This window comes from Thamnophis elegans, chromosome 4, assembly GCF_009769535.1.
Source record: "Thamnophis elegans isolate rThaEle1 chromosome 4, rThaEle1.pri, whole genome shotgun sequence".
In the NCBI taxonomy this organism is placed as follows: Eukaryota; Metazoa; Chordata; class Lepidosauria; order Squamata; family Colubridae; genus Thamnophis; species Thamnophis elegans.
The window spans coordinates 77,909,082-77,929,009 of record NC_045544.1 but is presented as its reverse complement, the minus strand read 5'-3'; the positions used below and the strand labels follow the sequence as shown (position 1 = coordinate 77,929,009).

The 19,928-nt window shown below is 37.9% G+C and overlaps 1 protein-coding gene across 1 annotated transcript in view; it reads left to right on the top strand.

Annotated features, from left to right (window-relative positions):
* Positions 1 to 6,150: 6,150 nt before the first annotated feature.
* Positions 6,151 to 19,928, top strand: part of AARS2 (alanyl-tRNA synthetase 2, mitochondrial) — a 31,553-nt gene continuing 17,775 nt past the window's right edge. The window contains exons 1-13 of the mRNA XM_032216271.1: positions 6,151 to 6,427; positions 7,686 to 7,874; positions 8,788 to 8,933; positions 10,423 to 10,617; positions 11,494 to 11,638; positions 13,217 to 13,362; positions 13,723 to 13,831; positions 14,500 to 14,538; positions 15,883 to 15,996; positions 16,342 to 16,467; positions 17,052 to 17,202; positions 19,068 to 19,237; positions 19,636 to 19,749. Of these exons, the coding sequence (XP_032072162.1) occupies positions 6,200 to 6,427; positions 7,686 to 7,874; positions 8,788 to 8,933; positions 10,423 to 10,617; positions 11,494 to 11,638; positions 13,217 to 13,362; positions 13,723 to 13,831; positions 14,500 to 14,538; positions 15,883 to 15,996; positions 16,342 to 16,467; positions 17,052 to 17,202; positions 19,068 to 19,237; positions 19,636 to 19,749 (1,872 nt within the window). The 5' untranslated portion in view covers positions 6,151 to 6,199. The remainder of the gene's footprint in view (positions 6,428 to 7,685; positions 7,875 to 8,787; positions 8,934 to 10,422; positions 10,618 to 11,493; positions 11,639 to 13,216; positions 13,363 to 13,722; positions 13,832 to 14,499; positions 14,539 to 15,882; positions 15,997 to 16,341; positions 16,468 to 17,051; positions 17,203 to 19,067; positions 19,238 to 19,635; positions 19,750 to 19,928) is intronic.

Here is a 19,928-nt window from a genome sequence, read left to right as displayed (position 1 = left end):
GCAGGATTGATTGGGCGCTGCGTTTTTACGAGGAAGGGGGCATTTTTGCCACAACCGCTGGTCTTTGGGCGCAATAACCCTTTGCAAACAATCACAAACTTTTTTACTTTTTTCGCCTCGAGTGGATTTAAGAATTACTGACTTTTCTGCTGAAGTTAACAAGTAGAATTAGGGCAATGTCTGCAAAAAAATCTCTTTGTCCTCCAGGCACGTATAAAAACAGACTCGGAATTCAGCGGGTATGAAAAAAAAAGTTTATTTCGCTTCCAAGGATACCCAAATTCCTTCAGTAACATATTTTATTATAAGCTGAAGTTCATTTAATAGTTTAAATTAATGTTAACCGATTAAGCACCTTATGCTCATTAACTTCAAACGCACTCAACAAATTAGATGTTTTTTTCGTTTGGGGATTTCTTTAGCTAACAGTCACTAAAGTTGAACGTTTGACATCAGTTAAACTTGTCTACATAAAACCAATATTTTTGAAATAGATCTCTTTTCCTTATTTTGAAATACTATGCCCATATGGAAATTATAGCAAACAGGAGAAATTCTTTTACTCAAACTTCCTTGATCTGCCAAATAAGTTACCCAGACTTAATACACACACCAAAGAAGTTCTATAAACGCAAATAGAGTTAATTAAACCTGATTCTCAGAGGAACCCTACATTCACCAGAATAAACATCACATGGCACAAACACACTCAAACACCACACTTCCTCTAAAGTTCCACCTTTTCTTTAAAAATGTATAATTTCTGTACCCCATTTGAAGCTATCTTTCAGGAGCAGATTCCTTGCTCCTCAATACACTAACTCCTTTCCATGCAAGGACACACCTACTGGGATCGGGACTCTCAAATTCTTTGCACACCTACCATAATTGACAGTTTTAAAAGAACCACTTATTTGTGTGAAAGACAATGGGTGTGTTCATGCTACATCCATGCTAAATCCTGGTTTGTCTTGTCTATTCAGTACTGAATAAAATACAATTGGCTAAGCTTCAAAGAATAAAATAAGCTATAAACAAAAATATATTGGTTGGATTTGTATAGTATGTGGAGCCATAGCCAAACAAACAAACCACATTATGGTTTAGTGATTATAGCTTTCATGAAGACATTGTTTGATTCTGCATTTTTAAAATAGAATTGACAAAAAATAAGAAAATATCTGAATAATGGAGGTTTGGTTAGCATTTTTAATTGATTAAACAGTGCAGTTCTACTTCAACAGGGCTTCCTTCCAATAATTAGGATAGGATAGGATAGACAATTGCACTTAAGACTTATATACCACTCGATGGGTTTCAAAATTTTTAGAACCTCTTCTGTAGGTGTGGCCTGCTTTGTGGGAGTGGCTTGCCAGCCCTGTGACTGGGTGGGAGTGGCTTGGCAGTCATGTGACTGGGTGGGCATGGCCAACTTGTAAAATGTGGTGAAGCTCACTTAACAATGCTCTCGCTTAGCAACCAAAATGTTGGCTCAGAAACTCTGGCATTTGAAGCATGCAAGTCTTAAAACTGTCAAGTTACAAGACCCTTGCACCCCTAACCCTTTAGAAAAAAAAAACCAGGGATGTTCAAACTTGACAGCTTTAAGACTTTAAGGTTTAGATAGGACTCTTAGAGGTGGGCGGAGTGATTGGTGAGCCAGCCAATCAGTGAGCAGCGGGCGGGGCAAGCATGGTGCGGACGGGCAGGGGGAGGGAGCTGGAACCAGTTCGAAATGGCACGGTAGATTTGTGGAATCACTTCTATAGAAGAGGTTAGAACTGGCAGGAACCCACCCCTGATACCACTTCACAATGTTTAACAGCCCTCTCTAAGCAGGAGGTCGCAGGGTCGCGGCCCACTAGTGAGCCATGAACTATTTGCAACCAAGCTATAGAAATGGTGGGCGTGCACACGCATGCTCATCCCCACCTGTGTGAGCAATGGGCAAGCATATGCACGCACACTCCATTTGCGTGATCAATGGGCATGCATGCACACCACTTGCGCAAATTGAGCTGCATGTGCACATACTTGTTGATTATCCCTTATCCCCCTGTTTTTTTTATTTTTTCCAATATCTTCCCAGGTATTGATGTTAGGCTGATTGATCTGTAGTTTCCTAGGTCTGGTGTTTTGTTGTTGTTGTTGTTGTTGTTTTTAAGATGGGAACCACATCAGCTCTTTTCCAATTCTTTGGTAGTTCCCTGGTGCCCCAGGATTTTTTAAAAATACGGTACAATGGTTCTGAGATAACATCTGCCAGCTCCTTCAGAACTCTGGGAAGTAATCCATCAGGTCCCAATTATTTATATTAATCAAGATCAGCTTTGTATTTTCTTACTATTCTCTTATTTTTATCTAGTTTGTAATTACAGAAATTACAAAATTTCTGCAAAAGATAAGGCAATTTTTTATTTCTTTTACAGTTAAGTTTTGGTAGGTTGGGTTATAGAGTTTCTTTGAGTGAAGATTGATGCAAAGAATGTGTTAAGCAGCTCTGCTTTCCCTCTAGTGCCTGTCACTTCCTTGCCATCTTCTCTCTTTAGTGGACCAACTGGTTTGTTCCCTTTTTTCTTGTTATTTATATGTGGAAAGAAACTTTCAACATATATTTTTCATCAGCTCAATTTGATTAGAAAATGTTTTTGAAAATATCTCCTGAAACCAAAGATAAAAGGGGAGAAAACATAGAAAAAGACTGGAATATATATTCTAAAAAAAAAAAATTTCCACTCAGTTTCTTACATCATCTGAGAATCTTTATTGTTTAGTTGTCTCTTATATCTTCTGAACAGGAATTACCACTCAAGCCAGCTTAGCCTAGTGGTTCCTTCACGGCCTACTGATTGTTGTTCAACTGCTATCTCATAGCAGTTTGAGTCCCACGGGCGCTGTCTGGCTTTTTGGTCTCATCTTAATTAAAATATATTTTTGAAAATATCTCCTGAAACCTAAAACCAAGAAAAAATATTTTTTAAAAATATTCCAATCTTACATCATCTGAGAATATTTATCCCATAGTCTGTTCAATACTTGCTAAGTAATCTCTTATATCTTTTGAAATTGCCACCTGAGTCAGCTTAGTCTAGAGATTCCTTTGCAATGTGGATAATTTTTTTTATCAATTTCTAATTCTTAGCAGATCAAATCCTGTGGCTGCTTCCTGGCTTTTTATTGTAATACATTTTTGAAAATATCTCCTAAAACCAGGAAAAGAATAAATATCAGACTGGAAAGGGGCTGAAATATATACTCTGAAAAGAAAATTTCCAGTCCAGCTTTTACATCGTTTGTGAACCTCTACATGTTTATTAGCTTACAATCCTTTTTGAGTCCTCTCTTATATCTTCTCAGCAGAAATTAGCACTCGAGCCAGCTTAGCCTAGCGGTTCCTTCGCAATCTGTGTAATTGTCATACAACCGCTACACGGCGGTTCGAGTCCTGCGGGCGCTGCCTGGCTTTTTGATTCTAACACATTTTTGAAAATTCCTTCTAAAGCTAAAGAGAATAAAAATCAGGATGAAGAAGTGCTGAAGCATACACTAAATTCTAACACATTTTTGAAAATGCCTCCTAAATCCAGAAAGAATTTAAAAATCAGAATGGAAAAGGACTGGAACACACGCTTTGAAAATAAAACTTCCGGTCCTTCTTTACGTCATTTGTGACTCTCTACTTCTTTACTCTGTCAAGTTTACAATCTTGTTGAGACGTCTCTTATATCTTCTGAACAGGAAGTAACACTCGAGCCAGCTTAGCCTAGCGGTTCCTTCGTAATCCGAGTAATTGTTATACAACTGCTACACGGCGGTTCGAGTCCTGCGGGCGCTGCCTGGCTTTTTGATTCTAACACATTTTTGAAAATTCCTTCTAAAACTAAAGAGAATAAAAATCAGGATGGAGCAGTGCTGGAGCATACACTAAAATAAATTTTCTGGTCCAGCTTTTAAATCATTTGTGAAATCTTTGCTTCTTTACACTATTGTATGTATGAACTTTGTTGAGTCAGCTCATATCTCTTCTGAACAGGAAGTACTTCTTGAGCCTGTTTAGCCTAGTGGTTCCTTCACAATCTTGTGATTTGTATTCATCTACTAGTTCCTAGCAGTTCAAATCCCCACAAGTGTGGTTTGTCTTTTTAATCTGCTCAATTTAAAGAAACTACATTTTAATATACCTCCGAAAAATCTGAGACAGCTTTAAAATCAGAAAGAAAATGGGCTGAAGCACACGTTCAAAAACTAGAATTTCCAGTTCAGTATTTACATTCTTTCAAAACAGTCTTTGTGCAATCGGTCCCCCTGTCTTTTGACTCGACCAATGAAGCAGCGCAACCTAGTGGTTTCTTTGCATTTCTACTGTGTATTTAACTTGTATTCAGGCAATTAAAAAAATGATGCAAATCCTAATTTTTTAATGGTTCATTTCCAGGGCTTTGACGCCTCTACTTGATTAGTGAACATTCAAAAATATACCCATTAAAGTCCAAGAAAGCATAAAAATTCAAATGGTATATAAAGAACCATACTTTAAAGATAAAATTGATGATTGTCCAACTTCTACATTATCTCACAATCTTCATCTCCTGTTTTTACACTTCTCAGTCATCTTTTGTACCTTTTAAAGAGATAGTATGTTGGATGGAGCCTACAGTATTTATTTCTTTTGCAAGAAAATGAAGTTTCTTTGTTTAGTCGAAATGTGTTTAAAATACTAACTATTAATAATTCAAGTCTGGGGAGTTCTATCTGTAGTTTTTAATATCCACAACTTTATTAGATTTTTTTTTCCTATCCTCTAAACCTCCATCTATTGGATTCCAAGACTAAAATGCGTACGTTTCTTCATTTCAAAAAGAATCAAGAGTGCTTTCATTTTTTAGCCAAAGCAAAGGATTTTTTAAAAAAAAGCAGAAAGGGGTGGGGGGCATGTTCCATACAACCTTCCTAAACTTTGTGGATGGGAACTGATGCAACTCTGCAGGAAGCTTTTGTTTCTGCATGTTTTTTGATCACTACTACAGTGCACCCATCACAATGTATTTGCAGGATTCTGAACAGCTGCTCTTCCACTATTTTTGCTGACCACCTCCTTCCTCCTCCCACTGCCAAGATCTAGCAGAGAGGGTGTGCGCTGAGCCCCTTCTATTAAACAATGTGTGTTGAACTCAAGAGCTACACCATGTTTATGGCAGTGCGTGCCCTGAGAACCACCACCCCCTCCAGCCCATTTTCTCATACCTATTGACAGGTAACAAAAGGAGTCACAACCTTGCATTGAAGAGATCTGTTTGAATATGCTTATAATCCCTTGAAAACAGGGACTCCTAATTTTTTTTTAATAAAATTTTTATTTTCAAACAAACATAAACAGACAAAACGTGTAAAATAAAAACCTCTTCAACTATATACAGTGTGTTGATTGGTTATAAGATCTTTCTGTGTCCTTTCCATAGTCATCACTTGAGCTTTATCAAAAATCACATATTGTCAATCAAATATCTTTGAAAACATTATTATTGTACTTCATTAGTTTGATTATCACTATTGGTTCACCATTTTAAACAAGGTATTCTAAATATGTATCCATTTGTGTTATGATTCATTATATCATCTTCAATATATCCAATAAAGAATTTTTTGCATCCTATTCTAAATCATTCTATTATTTTAGCATTAATAGTCATTCTCTAATAATTTTCAATTCCATGTTTTTTCCGTTATTAATATCCTCAATCTAAGATACATTTATACACATTATTATTATTGTTAAATATCCATTAAGCATAGCTATTATTACATCCTTTTTATATGAGGCATTTTAAATGTGAGGTAAATTTATATTACGACTCCTAATTTCTTGCCATCGCTCTTCCCTTTGGTGTAACCTCAATGTACTTACCGGCCCTAAACATCCAAATCCACCAACATGAACACAATGCAAACTATAAACTAAAATCATTGCAACAATAAAAGGCTGGATGTGGACTTTCTCTGCACCTCCTCAAGGGCGGCAATGCAGGAACCCTACTTAACAAAGAGATCACTGCAATTTCAAAAATTGAGACAGCAATTCCACATACTCAGCTCTCGACACGGAGCTGGAGCTCTCATGCATTCATGACACAGAGCGGCGGTGTCACTTCGCAAGTTTTGCCCCCCTCCTCCGATTCCCACGATTCCGCCCACAGTTAAGATGGCGGCAGGAATCCCGGGCTGCGTGAGACGATTTCTCCAGATGCCCTGCAACTGGCATCGGAGCGCTTTCCAAGCTCGCTCGGCCGCCTCCTTGTCCTCCGCGCACGTACGCCAGATGTTCCTCCAGTTCTTCCAGGAGCGGCACGGGCATCAAGTCGTTCCCTCGGCTTCTGTGAGGCCGCGAAACGATCCCGGGCTGCTGTTCGTGAACGCGGGAATGAACCAGGTACGTGCCCAAAACAGGGCGCGAAACCAACAGGCTTCGCAGAAGGGTTCCGCTGTTGCCCTTGACGGCTCTGATCGGATGCTATCTCCTTCCCTTTTTTCAGGAATTTCTTTTCTTTTCTTTTTTTCTTGGTGTAAATGCCGCTGCTACGGTGCCGTCGTTTTAAATCTTTCTCGCTGCTAAAAAAAAAAAAGAAAAAAATGCGTATTTGCTCATAAAGCTACACTGCATTTTACAACATTTTAGACTTCTATAATGTTTTCTCTGGAAATGTAAAAAGGAGAAAAAATGTTCAGCTGAAGGAAATATGCAGTGGGAATAAGAAGCATCCTAATGCAACTGAGGACTGCAGTTGGGATATTTCAAAAAGAACTTCTGTGTTCTTCTCTAGCACCTTTTCTCTTGAGAACTTGGTTTAAAATGTTTTTAGATAAAAATAAAGTAAGCTTCATATACCATTTTGCATGATATTGTGATTCATATTATCTAACATTATTTAATATAAATTTGCTTTTCAAGAGCATCACTGGAACCAGCATGATGGGTAGCTAGGTTAATGGACTGGATTCAGAGAGCTGTTGCTTCAAGTCACCATTTGATTAGATCAGTGTTAAACTAAAATAATGCCCTGCTCTCAGATATTCTGAGCACACTGTGTGCATATGTGAGACTGACAATACATATTTGCATGACATGTTATGTTGCACTTTGGCTTGCAGTGTCATTCAGACATATACTATAAGCTGAAATACGGTTGAGAAATTTACCAAATGGCCCAGTGTATATCCAAATCTGAACTAATGATGGATTTATAAGTAAGGAGCCATTGCTGCTCTAAAAAATGTAGAGAATAAACACATAGCAGCATCTTTCAATTTATTTTTCTGCATTCATGGGTTTGGAGGAACATTATTATTTTGAAAGAAAGGGATTGGGAAAAGAGTGACCTTCTTACAGCCTATGCATGGTGACTGTTTCTTATTTGATCATTGCAAACATTGTTTAAATTATAACAACAGGATTCCAAGAAGTCACAGATTCCACAAAAGAAAGAGTATCTGGAATAGTAAAACTATTAAAATGTGGCTCGCTGGGTTTGCTGTACTTACTGGCAAATGTTTGCTAGATGATCCCCTTAATCATGGTTAGTACTAGTTGGGTGATAAGAGAATGTGCCTTCCCACTAGAGCAATCCTTCTCTTAGTGTGAGCCAAATAACTTGTGAAGTTTCCTTTCTAATTTATCTTTTAATTTCCAGTTCAAACCAATCTTCCTGGGCACAGCAGATCCTCGAAGTGAGCTTAAACGTTACCGCCGAATTGTGAACACCCAGAAGTGTGTGCGGGCAGGTGGAAAGCACAATGATTTGGAGGATGTGGGTCGAGATGTTTATCATCATACTTTCTTTGAAATGCTCGGGAACTGGTCCTTTGGTGATTATTTCAAAGTAAGGCATTGTTACACTTGCTTTAAAAAATGGCCTATTTGCAATTAATTTAATTTGTAACTAAATGAGACCTAAGAATGATCCAGAGTTATCTTTTTTTCTTTGTGACATATTTGTTTCTAAACTGCGCCATAAATTGGAACAGTAAAATAATTGTTGTAATCTCTATGGCTTCTCAGTGCAAAGGATTTTCTGCATATGGAAATAATATTTTTTGAGAAAGAGTTGATCATGCTATTCTGATTTGTGCACTTTACGCAAATATGACACTTTACACAAACATGAGGCATAAGTCATGTCAAGGAAACCATCTAATTCCAAAGTGAACAGGTTTTGCTGTTTGCACTCATATTGACTTGATGAGACTTCTGTGATCCCATTTCTGATCTAAATACTTTAAACCAGTTGTCTTCAGTCTGTGGATTATAGTGTGTTGGAGTGTAGCATCCATTGTTTTTAGATAGCATGACTTCGCTGATGACACATGCTGAAGGTTGTAATCCACCACATCCGAAGGACATTAGTCTGGCAAAACATAATTTAAATAACTGTATAGAAATAAACAGCCAAAAGGACCTTACAGAATTCTAGTTTGCCATTAATGACACTAATTGTTTATCTGTCTACATTGTATCTTCAAATAATTTAGAGTATTCTGCCCAATAGCTTAGAGAAGAGAGTAATCTATCCGAGGTTATCCAGTTGCAAGAGATTGGGAAAATATCTCACCAAATCACTTTGGTCCCATATTTTCATTTTATTTGATCACCAGGTTGGCCTTGATTTGTGCTACCTGCAGTTAATATCACACTTTATAGTCTGTTCCCTCTGGAGCATCTGGAGTTGTTTTCTTACCCAAAAACTTAACTATTATTTTTTGTTTTTCATTGCTTCCATACTTTTTTTATTTTAGGAGGAAGCATGTAAGATGGCATGGGAACTCCTGACACAAGTCTATGAAATTCCAAAGGATCAGCTTTATGTCACTTATTTTGGAGGTGATGCCTCACTTGGTCTAAGTGCTGATGAAGAGTGTAGGGATATATGGCTTACACTTGGGTAAGTATTTTTTTTTAAATGAATGTAAATACATTTTAGAAACTTTGCATTTTTTTATCATGGTCCAAAAGCAAACAACATATACCTTCAAATGATATAAGTCATATAAATAACCTAAACAATAATTTATATTAAGTGGGAACTAGATGACTTTTAAAAGCTATTTCCATGATAGATTTTTTGCCAATGTCTTAGAAGAATTAACAGATGGATCATTAATAGTGCAAGCAGCTAAAGCATGACCTGATGAATGCTATTAATTCTGTACACCAGTGAGTATGCAGTTGACACTGAAGCAACACAAATAATATTCAGTTTGTGAGTTCAAACGTAAGCATGTATGGCATTCATATGGGGGTGGGCATGGAATATATAGTCATTGTCATTTTAATGGATAATATCAGTTTGCATCATTGTGAAGAGTCTTTTATGTGAAGCACGCACACTATACAAATATTGGGGAATTGTATCTTGATGAGGAATAAGGATTTCAACAATTTTGTTCTCATAGCTTCTAGGTTAAATTTGTATAAATGCAACTGGGTACCATCTAACAACTGGCTCAGAACTTTGGCCTTAAAAGGTTTGATCACTGCTGGGACAAAGTAATGAGCATTATACATACATAATCATTGAAAAAATGTACTGTGGGATTTGTATTCATTTCTCATATTTCGTTAGTTCTGCAGGTAGAAGATTGAAAGCAGATATCCAATATTTCAAGGTTTTAACCTACTCTATGAATCTTCTATTAATGTTCCATCTGGAAGCAGTTTTAAAGTATTCACCAGAACCTTCATTTTTGAGTAAATAATTCCCAGGAATTCTTTAGAATAATACAGTGAAAAGACTTGGAGGCATGTTTGTAAACCTACTGCAGTATGGAAATAATGGTAGCAGCAGTTATAATATGGTAACTGGGCAATGGACTAGGAAAGAGTCATTGGTCAGTGCATTACCTGAAATAGTTTATAGCCTTGTTTTATGTCTCACATGGTTTTACCTAATTTGTACCCCCAATTTGCTCAAGCATTGCATAATCCTGATCTTTAGTCATGCCAAGAAGACCAAAGCCACTGCGTGCAGCAAGTATGAACTGAATACCATAATATTATTTATCTTGTTCAGTAGCATTCATCAGTACAGGCCATGATTGTAATGTGAAGGAGGAATGGATTGTATGTATCATATTGTGCCATACAATGGTTTATTTGGCTTAACATGTGATGGGAAACCAGCCTCTGATTTGTAAAGATGATGTGTGATTTAGCAGAATGAATGAACCATGCATAAGTTACCAGTAAAGTTCACCTACCCACAGCAAAGAGGCAGGTTGGAAACAAAGATTTCCCATTTTGAGATTACTGAAGTTCATAGATCCAGGCATTTGGAGAAAAGAAGGAAAATAGGAATTTACTGTTTCCACTCACCAGCTGCTCTGCTTGTTTGCTTGTTCTTTTTTTATTGTTGTTCTTTGTTTGTTTTTCAGTATACCCCCTAGCCATGTTCTTCCTTTTCACCTGAAAGATAACTTCTGGGAGATGGGTGACACTGGTCCCTGTGGGCCCTGCACAGAAATCCATTATGATCATATAGGTGGTGGAAGAAATGCAGCAGCGCTCGTGAATCAGGGCAGTCCTGATGTGGTGGAGATCTGGAACCTTGTTTTCATACAATACAACAGGTACATTATCGTGTTACTATTAAAAGAGTTTTATATAAATGCCATAGCTTGACCTCTTAGCAAAAGTTTGCTTGGATATGCAGATTTGGTTAATTTGGGCAGCTGTATAATTTTTTTAAATAAATATTCACAGATTATACATCAATCAGTACTGTTTTATCAGTCCAAATAATTATATTACATATGTATTTCCTCTTCTCCCTGTCATCTCCTCTAATTGTATTGTAATTTATCAGCTGAAGGACTGCACTGATTTTATGTGGATTGACAAGATCTCTGCAAGTACCCATTTTGCCATTATCTCCCCATCATCTACAAAATAATTTTAAAAGCCTTTTTTCTTTTTTACCCTACCGTTCTGTGTACTGCCCAAGATGAGTGAACTTTGTGCATTAATATTTTGATACTGTCAGAGCTAGCAACCTTCAGCCCAAAGCCCCCATCACAGGTTGTGTCCTAGTTTCAAAAGCCTTCAATGGTAGATCAATCCAGATCTCTAGCAAGAGTAATCTGCCTCTTTCCTGCAATCTGCATCTTGGATGAGAGAGAAGAAGGTATCAGAAAGCAAAATAAATTAAGAGAGAAAAGGGTAGCATAAGAACATAAGAAATTATGTCTTTGTCTTTGTCTTTGCTCACCTAACAGATTATTTCTATAGAATGATAGTAAAGGGTTGTCCTAATCTATGATAATTTTGCATAATCTCCCACTAATCTTGGCCATCTACTCTGTCCTCATCAGTTTTCCTGATGCCTTTCTCCAATTACAGTTCAATCACTTGCAGCATTGCCATTCCCCTCCCTTCAGCAAAACAAGTATTGGCCTCTAATTAATGTTTACCATTTTTCCTTGGTTGGTTAACTGATACAATTCTAGAGAGGCCAATGGGAGTTTACGCCATCTCCCTCAGCATCATGTGGACACCGGAATGGGCTTAGAAAGGTTGATGACAGTTCTTCAGAACAAACGCTCCAATTATGACACTGACCTCTTCACCCCAATCCTGGATGCTATCCATAAGGTGATGATCATCTTGGTGTAGTTCTAATGAGACTTTGAAGTTTTGTATGTACAGTCAATCTAGTAGGCTCCAGTTAAGAACTAAGAAGGACTATGATTGCATTGACCTACATTGATTTGAAATGTATCTAAAGAGCATCTTCATGGACCTTGCTACTCCACCTCACACCCCTTTCCCAACCCAGATCATGTCTATCATACACAGTTGTGCTCCTGTCTGGACCTGTGCTATGTCTCTTGCACACTTTCTGAGTCACGTTGTGCTCCTTGCGCTCATTGCACACACACCTCCTTGCGTAGGGGTGTGCAAAAAGCACACTGCTTTTTGCACATCCCTACCACATCTCTTGTGCACCCCCTTACGTTCCATCCTCAACCCTCTCATGTATCTTCCCCAACCCTCCTCTATACTCCCACATACTCCCTTGTTCCCTCCCCCACTGGCAGCAGCCACTTTCCTGCCTATCACCCTGGACTTAAAACTCCCTACCAATTTCCTCACTGGCTTTGATTGTGAGAAACCAGTTGGAAGCTTTCTCACATAACAACCCTAAGATTCAGTTAACAAGGCAACTGGGACTGCCGTCACTAAGCAATGCAATTGTCCTTTACAATCGTATTGTCTAGCAACAGCCATTCTGTTCCCAACTGCTGTCATAATCCTCAAGTGAGAGACAGATGGATGTGACAGAATCACCCTGATACAACTCTGTCTTTTTGGAGTAAGAACAGGAATCTCAGGTCCACTAGATTTTAGATGTCTGTGATCACTGGACAATGTTTATGGGATTTAGAATTCAACATAATCGTGAGACTCACCAATATGAATATTGTGGATATGCTAGAATACTTATTTCTCAGGAGAATAAAAATTGCTGCATCTCCTTTTCTGGCAGTAGTCTTAAAAGAGCCAGAAGAATGACTTAAATAGTTTGTTGGCTGTTCAAACTGAGAGACCAGCTCTGATAGCATTAGAATTTTCTGAGTGGAAAAGTGCAGCTTTCAAGGACTATAAAAAAAAAAGTTCTGATATGGGTCTTATTATATTTGGGAATATCCCCCTCTTATCTCTCAGTTCTACTTTTCTGCAGTAGTCATTTACATGTCTACACAGAAGTGCCACTCAATTTAGTAAGGCCTAAAACTGCAACATTAAGTCCCAAGAAACTTAGGCATTGTTGCTGTGTGTGCAGTGTTTCAAAGTTGGTTCAGAAGAAGTTCAAACATAACACTGCTCTGTAAACTATTAAAATAGGCAAATGTTTTCTCAGGATCTTTTCAGAAGATAGGTGATAGAATGTTAAAAGACGCAGAGGCAGTTGAATGAACTTACAAATGCATTAGACTTCCTAAATATGTTTTGTGTGTTGTATGAGGATGGGGAATAGGCCTGTGTTAGTTTGGTGAAATATTTTTGGTCTGCCCTTTTTTTAAAAAAAAAATCCCATAAACATTTAAAGACCAATCCGTTTAAACTTTTAAGGAGAAAAAAATAAGGAAAAGTGGTGAAACTTAGAGTAATTAAATAGAACGTGCATATTCTTGTGTGACTTTTTCAGTGTCTTCTATTACCTTTCAGGGCTGTGGTGGACCTGGTTACCAAGGCTTGGTTGGCGACATTGACCCAGGGGGAGTGAATATGGCCTACAGAGTGGTGGCAGATCACGTGCGTGCCCTGTCTTTGTGCATTGCGGATGGGATTTTCCCAGGCATGGCTGGTGCCGAGTAAGGAAAAAGTCCAATAATGAGGGGAAGAACAGCTGGGAGTGAGTGATTAGAGAATATTCGGGTTGATGTTGTCAGAGAGAAAGTTACACAGAAAGAGGAAGCAGGTGGGACAAATGGAAACTATAATTTTGAATGATTTCAAAAGATTAGTGGAGGAAAGAGTGACTGCAGCACATAGGAAATGCATGCATAAAATATATGGAGCATACCAAGGACATTGCTGTAAAACCAACAAGATAAATACTAAGAGAATCTTGGTGGGAATTTTAAGCAAGTATTCAGATGTTTTTCTGAAAAAGTAAAATTGCCTACTCACTCAAAATGTTAATTTCATTTTGAAACATTTGTTCCCTACAGGCTTGTTCTACGTCAGATTTTGCGCAGGGCTGTACGGTTTTCTTCTGAGGTTCTCCATGCTCCACCTGGGTTCTTGGCGAGTTTGGTTCCTGTCGTGGTAGAAATTCTGGTAACTTAGAATTTGATTTCTTAGGTCAAGACACTTTTCTAACGCTGCATTGATTGCCTTATCAGATGGTGCTACCCTGTAACATCAGATGAGGAATCCCTTAGTTGCTAGAAATATGGGAGATACAACAAAGTCAAAGAGCAGATTTTTTTAATGCAGGTGTTAAAACTATCTAATTGTCCTACACATGAATTTCAATATTAGAAGAAATAGTATGTGATCCAGCAGTTCTACTATTCCAGTGAGATATATCACACCACTTCTGCTAACTAGAAAATGCGCAGAAGTAACAGGATTATCCAAGGATTTGGAATCAGGAAAGAGCTACGTTTGCAGAATTCCATGTTTCTTGACTGAAAGGCAGTTCTTATGGAAGTGTTTCTGTCCAATAATATGAAGGGCCTGAAAGGCGTTTTGGGATATTTGTGTTAAGTCAACACAATGCTTTAGTGTTGTTTATCACTCATGTTTATCCTATTCAGAGATTTGATTTTTTGCGTATAATTGGGGACGGGGGAGATCTAAATTATATAATTCCTGACATGAGACTAACAAAACAAAATTCCTAATTTCAGAAGCAAAGAATTTCATATAATGTATATTAGGGATGGGGAGAAGTGAGAGTTGCACTAGTAATGACTTGTAATGAGTTGATGTTTCCTTTGCAGGGAGATGCTTATCCAGAACTAAAGAGGGATCCAGAGAAGGTAAGCAGCTACTGCTGCTGCACTCAAAGTTGTATTAATCTCTAAATTATTACACATTGCTTGAAATAGTGGAATTATTTGCTTAGTAATCCTTCTTAATGAGCATACTATACCAGCTTCCAGTTTTTGATGCATTTTTTCCCCATCTTATTTTGAATAGTGGAAGAATGGAGGTGAGATTGGGCTTCTCTGCTGTCTCCTGAGCAATTAAGCTAATATAGCCTGCACTTTAAAGGTCAATCCAACAGTTGAGCTCTGTGCCACACATGAGCAAATGCAAGTAGGAGACTTTTCCTTCTGACGTGAATTAAGTCATAAGCCAGCGGCCCATGTAGAGCCAGATCTGAGACAAAATGTGCTGTCTCTGTTTTTGCTTTGAAAGATGTATTCCTCTTTTCCAGTACTTTTTTTAACCCAGTGAATAGTCCAAGCAATAACTGACATGTACTGTATACTATCTGAAGAAACAAAGTTCCAGTTAATTTTCTAAAACCTTTCCTGATAAGAAACCTTCATTTAAAAAACATTAAAATATTTGATATGTAACTTTATACATTTTTCTTACACTGCTTACTAAGCATCTATGCATATTAAAGAAAAATGTATAAATAAAAATAAAAACATTTTTTGATATATAACTTTGATTGCACAAAGTTTGTTCATAAAAAGGCAGTAGAAAAATATGTCTAAACTTTACAAAATTATCCTTTTGAATGCAAATAACATCCCTCGTTAAAAGGATGTTGTTGCAGCTAACAGATTGAGAATTATGTGTTATGTCAGGTTGAAAGTTGGGCGTAGGGGTTCAGCCTATCCCTAAAACTACTGTGTCAAAAATATTTCACCAAATGTGACACTAAGAACATAAGTGCAAAGAAAAATGGGCACGTATATTGTAATGATGTCCATTCTGTCTTCAAGTAAGAATTGCATCCTACTTTGTGGCCTCAGTTCCAAAAAGGTTCCCATGGCATACCTATGTTGCCATAGTTAATTATGGTTGATGATGGTCTTTTGTGGACTAGATGCATCTAAAAACCTAGACCAATGTCAACTGGGTGTGCAATCTGGATTTTATTTTCTAGAGCAGATGCCTTTTTTCTTCTACCTATTTCTTACTCTTCCCTTTTGGATCATAGGATTGCAGGGAGAGTAGAATTCTACAAAAGTGAGGAGCATGTATCATGCTTGTACTACATCATCTTAGGGAGCAAGATACCTTGGAAGAGCTTGGCTATTCAAATTTTTAATTTGCCTCTTCATCTTTTATTCAACACTTGTAATAAATTTGCTTTCTAAGCGATAGGTTTATTTATTTTGTGCCTCTTCTTTATCTCCATGCAGATTATGAATATCATCAATGAAAATGAGGCAGCATTTTTCTCTTCTCTCTTGCAAGGACGTCGAGTTATAAACCGAACTCTCCAGAAGTTGAATCATTCCAAAGTCTTCCCAGGCAAGGATGTCATTTCCCCGCAAACGACCACTGCTAGCTGCCAAAGTACAACATACAGTGTAATGTGATAAATGCCTTGTTTGTAGAGCCCACCTCCCTGGCTTTGACCTATCCCTTGCTTTTGACCATGTTTGCTTGAAAGAGTGATATTCTGGCTAGTTAATGGGAATTAATGTACAACTTTCTGGTGTCTTATCTCTGTAATCACAGTCCACGGTTATCCTGTGGTTGAGGGTTTTTTTTACGATTTCAAATTCTAGTTAGAAATTTGGCAGATGCTGCACTATAGGATGACATGCTTAAACATAGGAAAGTTGCTGAAGTTGCTCATATTTTTGTCTGCAGGCGAGGTAGCTTGGTCTCTCTATAGAAATTTGGGGTTCCCCCTGGATCTCATTAAATTGATGCTTGAAGAAAAAGGAGTACAGCTAGACATTGCTACTTTTGATCGTCTGGCTCAGGAGCATATCAAAGTAAGGCCCACATACGTCTTTTTATGAATTATCCTAATTGATCACCTTTTTTCCTCTGATCAATGCCTTAAAACTGTACTTTTAGAGAAATCTAAGGCAAGAATAGGCAACCCATGGCTATTCCCAACAGCCCCTTTGGTAGATGGTGAAGAATATTGGGAATTTAGCAATATTTGGAAGAGTACAAGGAGTTCACTCCAGTTGTTTGAGGTTCACTGAAGAAGCCCCTCTGTTAGCTAAAACCATAATGCATAATAATAGATTAAGTATATTGTTGACATCTGTTTTAATTTTGATCTGATTTTTTCCGAATGGAATAGCCTTATTTTTTTTTCTCTAAAATGTGTGTAGGCGCAAACTGAATTGAAGTGAAATTTCATAGTAACCATTTAATTCCACCTCCCCAGCACTTGATTTAAAAGGGAGCAAAGTTTCTCAAAAACCTAAACTTGATCCTAGATTGGAACAGTCTTCTAAAAATGCTACAGTATTCAGAATTCTGTGAACAGGTTTTATTAAAATGATATGTCTCATTCTTGTGTTTATTCTCTCTGTCTTTTTTCCTCCCATCTCCATCTCTGCAGCACAATGCTAAGTTGCATCAGCAACATCAGACCCAGAGTGCTGAGAAGCAGCTGGATGTGCTTTCATTGGCCCACTTGCAACAGCGGAATGTGCCTATTACTGATGATTCCACCAAGTATGACTATAAACGTGTACAAGATGGGGAATATGGTAAGGATCAACCCTCCTTGGTGAAGACCAGACTTACTTTATTTTCCAGTAAGGAGATAAATGTTTTGTTAGAGTAGGGTAACTGGGCTCATTACCTGATTTGAAAAGTCAATAGCAGCATAATTGTGAGTTTTACAAAAACACACTCAGGCAGCCATTTCTTATTTATTATTGCATTTATATGCTGCATGCTTACAAGCTTCAGCTAAATATAGAGATCTTGGATAATGAGGAGGGGGAGAGTTCTCTGGTGATTTCATCAAAACAACGAGGGTGACATTTTTTTTCTTTTTGTTTGCCTTTTATATTTATTTTTTCTCCCACATGGTATAAGTGAGAGAATGGCAACAGCAGACTTTAAACAAATAGTTCTATTTCCACCCTTAAAACCTGCCTCAGATCATGGAGTAAAAATAATTGTTTCTGAGGCTAATTTCAGCATTTTTTTCTGGTTTTGTGAGGTATTAAGGATGGAAAAGGGGATGATTTGCATCCCTAAGACTTCCTAGCTGTGTTCCATCTGAAATCTGCGTCACAGTGAAAAAAGAATCCCAGCCACCTCTCCCTCTGACAACAATTTGAAGCCATTTGGAGGCAGGCAGGGTCTTCAGAAGCCTTCAGAAAACGGGCAGGGCCTTCAGAAACTTTCAAGGTTTCTGAAGTCCCTGGTTGCCTCCAAATGGATATCGGCTATGTGAATTTCATACAAGAGGATCACATAGTCTATATTTTGGTACTGGCTTTCGGCAGTTGATGCCAAGACAGTAGGAGGCGCTGCTTTGTTCACTCCTCATATTGGGAAGCACCTCCTCTCTAATCGGGTGAGCTCTATATACCCAAATCCCACTTGTTGCCTTTGGACACCATGGAGAATATTAGCCTCCTTCCTCCATGTTGTTTTTTTGCATGTAGGATTCTCTGAGGGAAGAGAGGAGAAGAACCATTTTGGCCTTTTAGTTAAGAACCAAAATATTTTCAATCGGGTGTTCTTCACCAATCACTATGAGAGTTGGTTGATGGAGGGATGAGACAATTGGATTCCAGTGTAGGAAAGAAGCCTGTTTTTAGCAACTTGCAGCAAGTTCCATGATGTCACTAAATAATTCATAACAGTAAAAACTTTGAAGAAGTATTGCCAGCCAGAATAGACTAAATAATCTAAATAATAGAATTAATTAGACTAAATAATCCAGTAATCCCCAAATTTGTCTAATCTCCAAGTTTTCCTAAATGCTGTCCTCTTTTGTAGAGCAATGAAAGTTTAGGTCTCCTGGATTTGGAGCTGGGGAATTGAACTTGAAGGAAGAAAATCTATCATAGCACATGCATTGAATGGATGCATATTTAAATCCATGTAATACAGTTAAAGCCAGTAATATATCCTTGTTATTACCTATGTGGGGAACTGTGAGTGGTATCTCCACAGCCATTCATCTTCGTACTTCTTAGATTTTTCACATACCCAGCTTCAAGTATTTGGTGGAAGCTGCAAATTTTTGTGAAGTCTCCAGCAGTATATTACACAAACTGGCAAGATCTTTCATGAGAACATGCTATTGTTATTCGGTTGCTAAGTTGTATTTGGCTCTTCAAGACCCACGTGGATCACAGCAGGCCAGACCCCTTGTCCTCCAGAGTTTGCCCAAAGAGAAGTAACTACTCCCATATAACAATATCATTTTAATATGTTTGTGTTCTTGGATACCTCCCTGTGTATCCAAAATACTTGGCTTTAAAATAATTTAGTTGAGCATTAGTCAGATCAGTGCTACATGATTGGTTGATTGTCTTGTTGTTCAGGTGGCTCCACTGAATAGGCCACCTTGTAGAAATGGAATCTATGACCTTTTTCTTGCTCTTTGCAGTATTCAAGCCATGCCAAGCCACTGTCTTAGCATTATACAAAGATCAGACTCTTCAAGAGGAAGTTTCAGGAAAACAACACTGTGGTGTCCTGCTAGACAGGACTTGCTTCTATGCTGAGCAGGGTGGCCAGGCGTCTGATCAAGGCTATATGACGAGTGGCAGACAGCAGGTAAGCTTTTTCCCAGGCAGAGCTGAAATTATTTCCTGATAACTCTGGGAACGAGCTTCCTTGAAATGTATTAACCATCTTGGTTGCCGTCTCCAAGCTACAACACTAGTTTATTCCTTATCCACATCATCTTGCTTCTCTTTCAGTCTTTTACTGTAGCAAATATAAGCAAAAGGGAAGAGAAAAACTCACTACTTATTTGTATTAAATGCAGAAGGTTTACCTCTACTGATCTTAATCTGTACTTCTCCCAATGTTAATTTAGAAGCTTAGTTGATTGATAAATAGCATTTGTTAATGACTAAAATACTTGAATGTCCTGTAGAAGAATGAAAGAACCTGCTGCACAAAATCATGAAGTGTCTATGTTAACAGTTGTGTCTTTTCCTACTTTTGAGGATGTACTTTTCCCTGTTGAAACTGTACAAGTATTTGGTGGCTATGTAATCCATGAAGTCTTCGTTTCAGAAAGCCTGAAGGTTGGGGACCAAGTACACCTCTTTGTGGATGAGGTAACAATCTTTTCTGGGCAATTCCCATAAAACACCTGGGTCAACAGGGTCTTTATAAATATGCCATACTAAAAGTTTATATTGGGTGGGAAGTTAGAAAAACACATTGCACGCTGGGCATGACCAACATTTCAACGGATTAAGATATAGGATATTCTATGTTAGTTTATACCATTGTT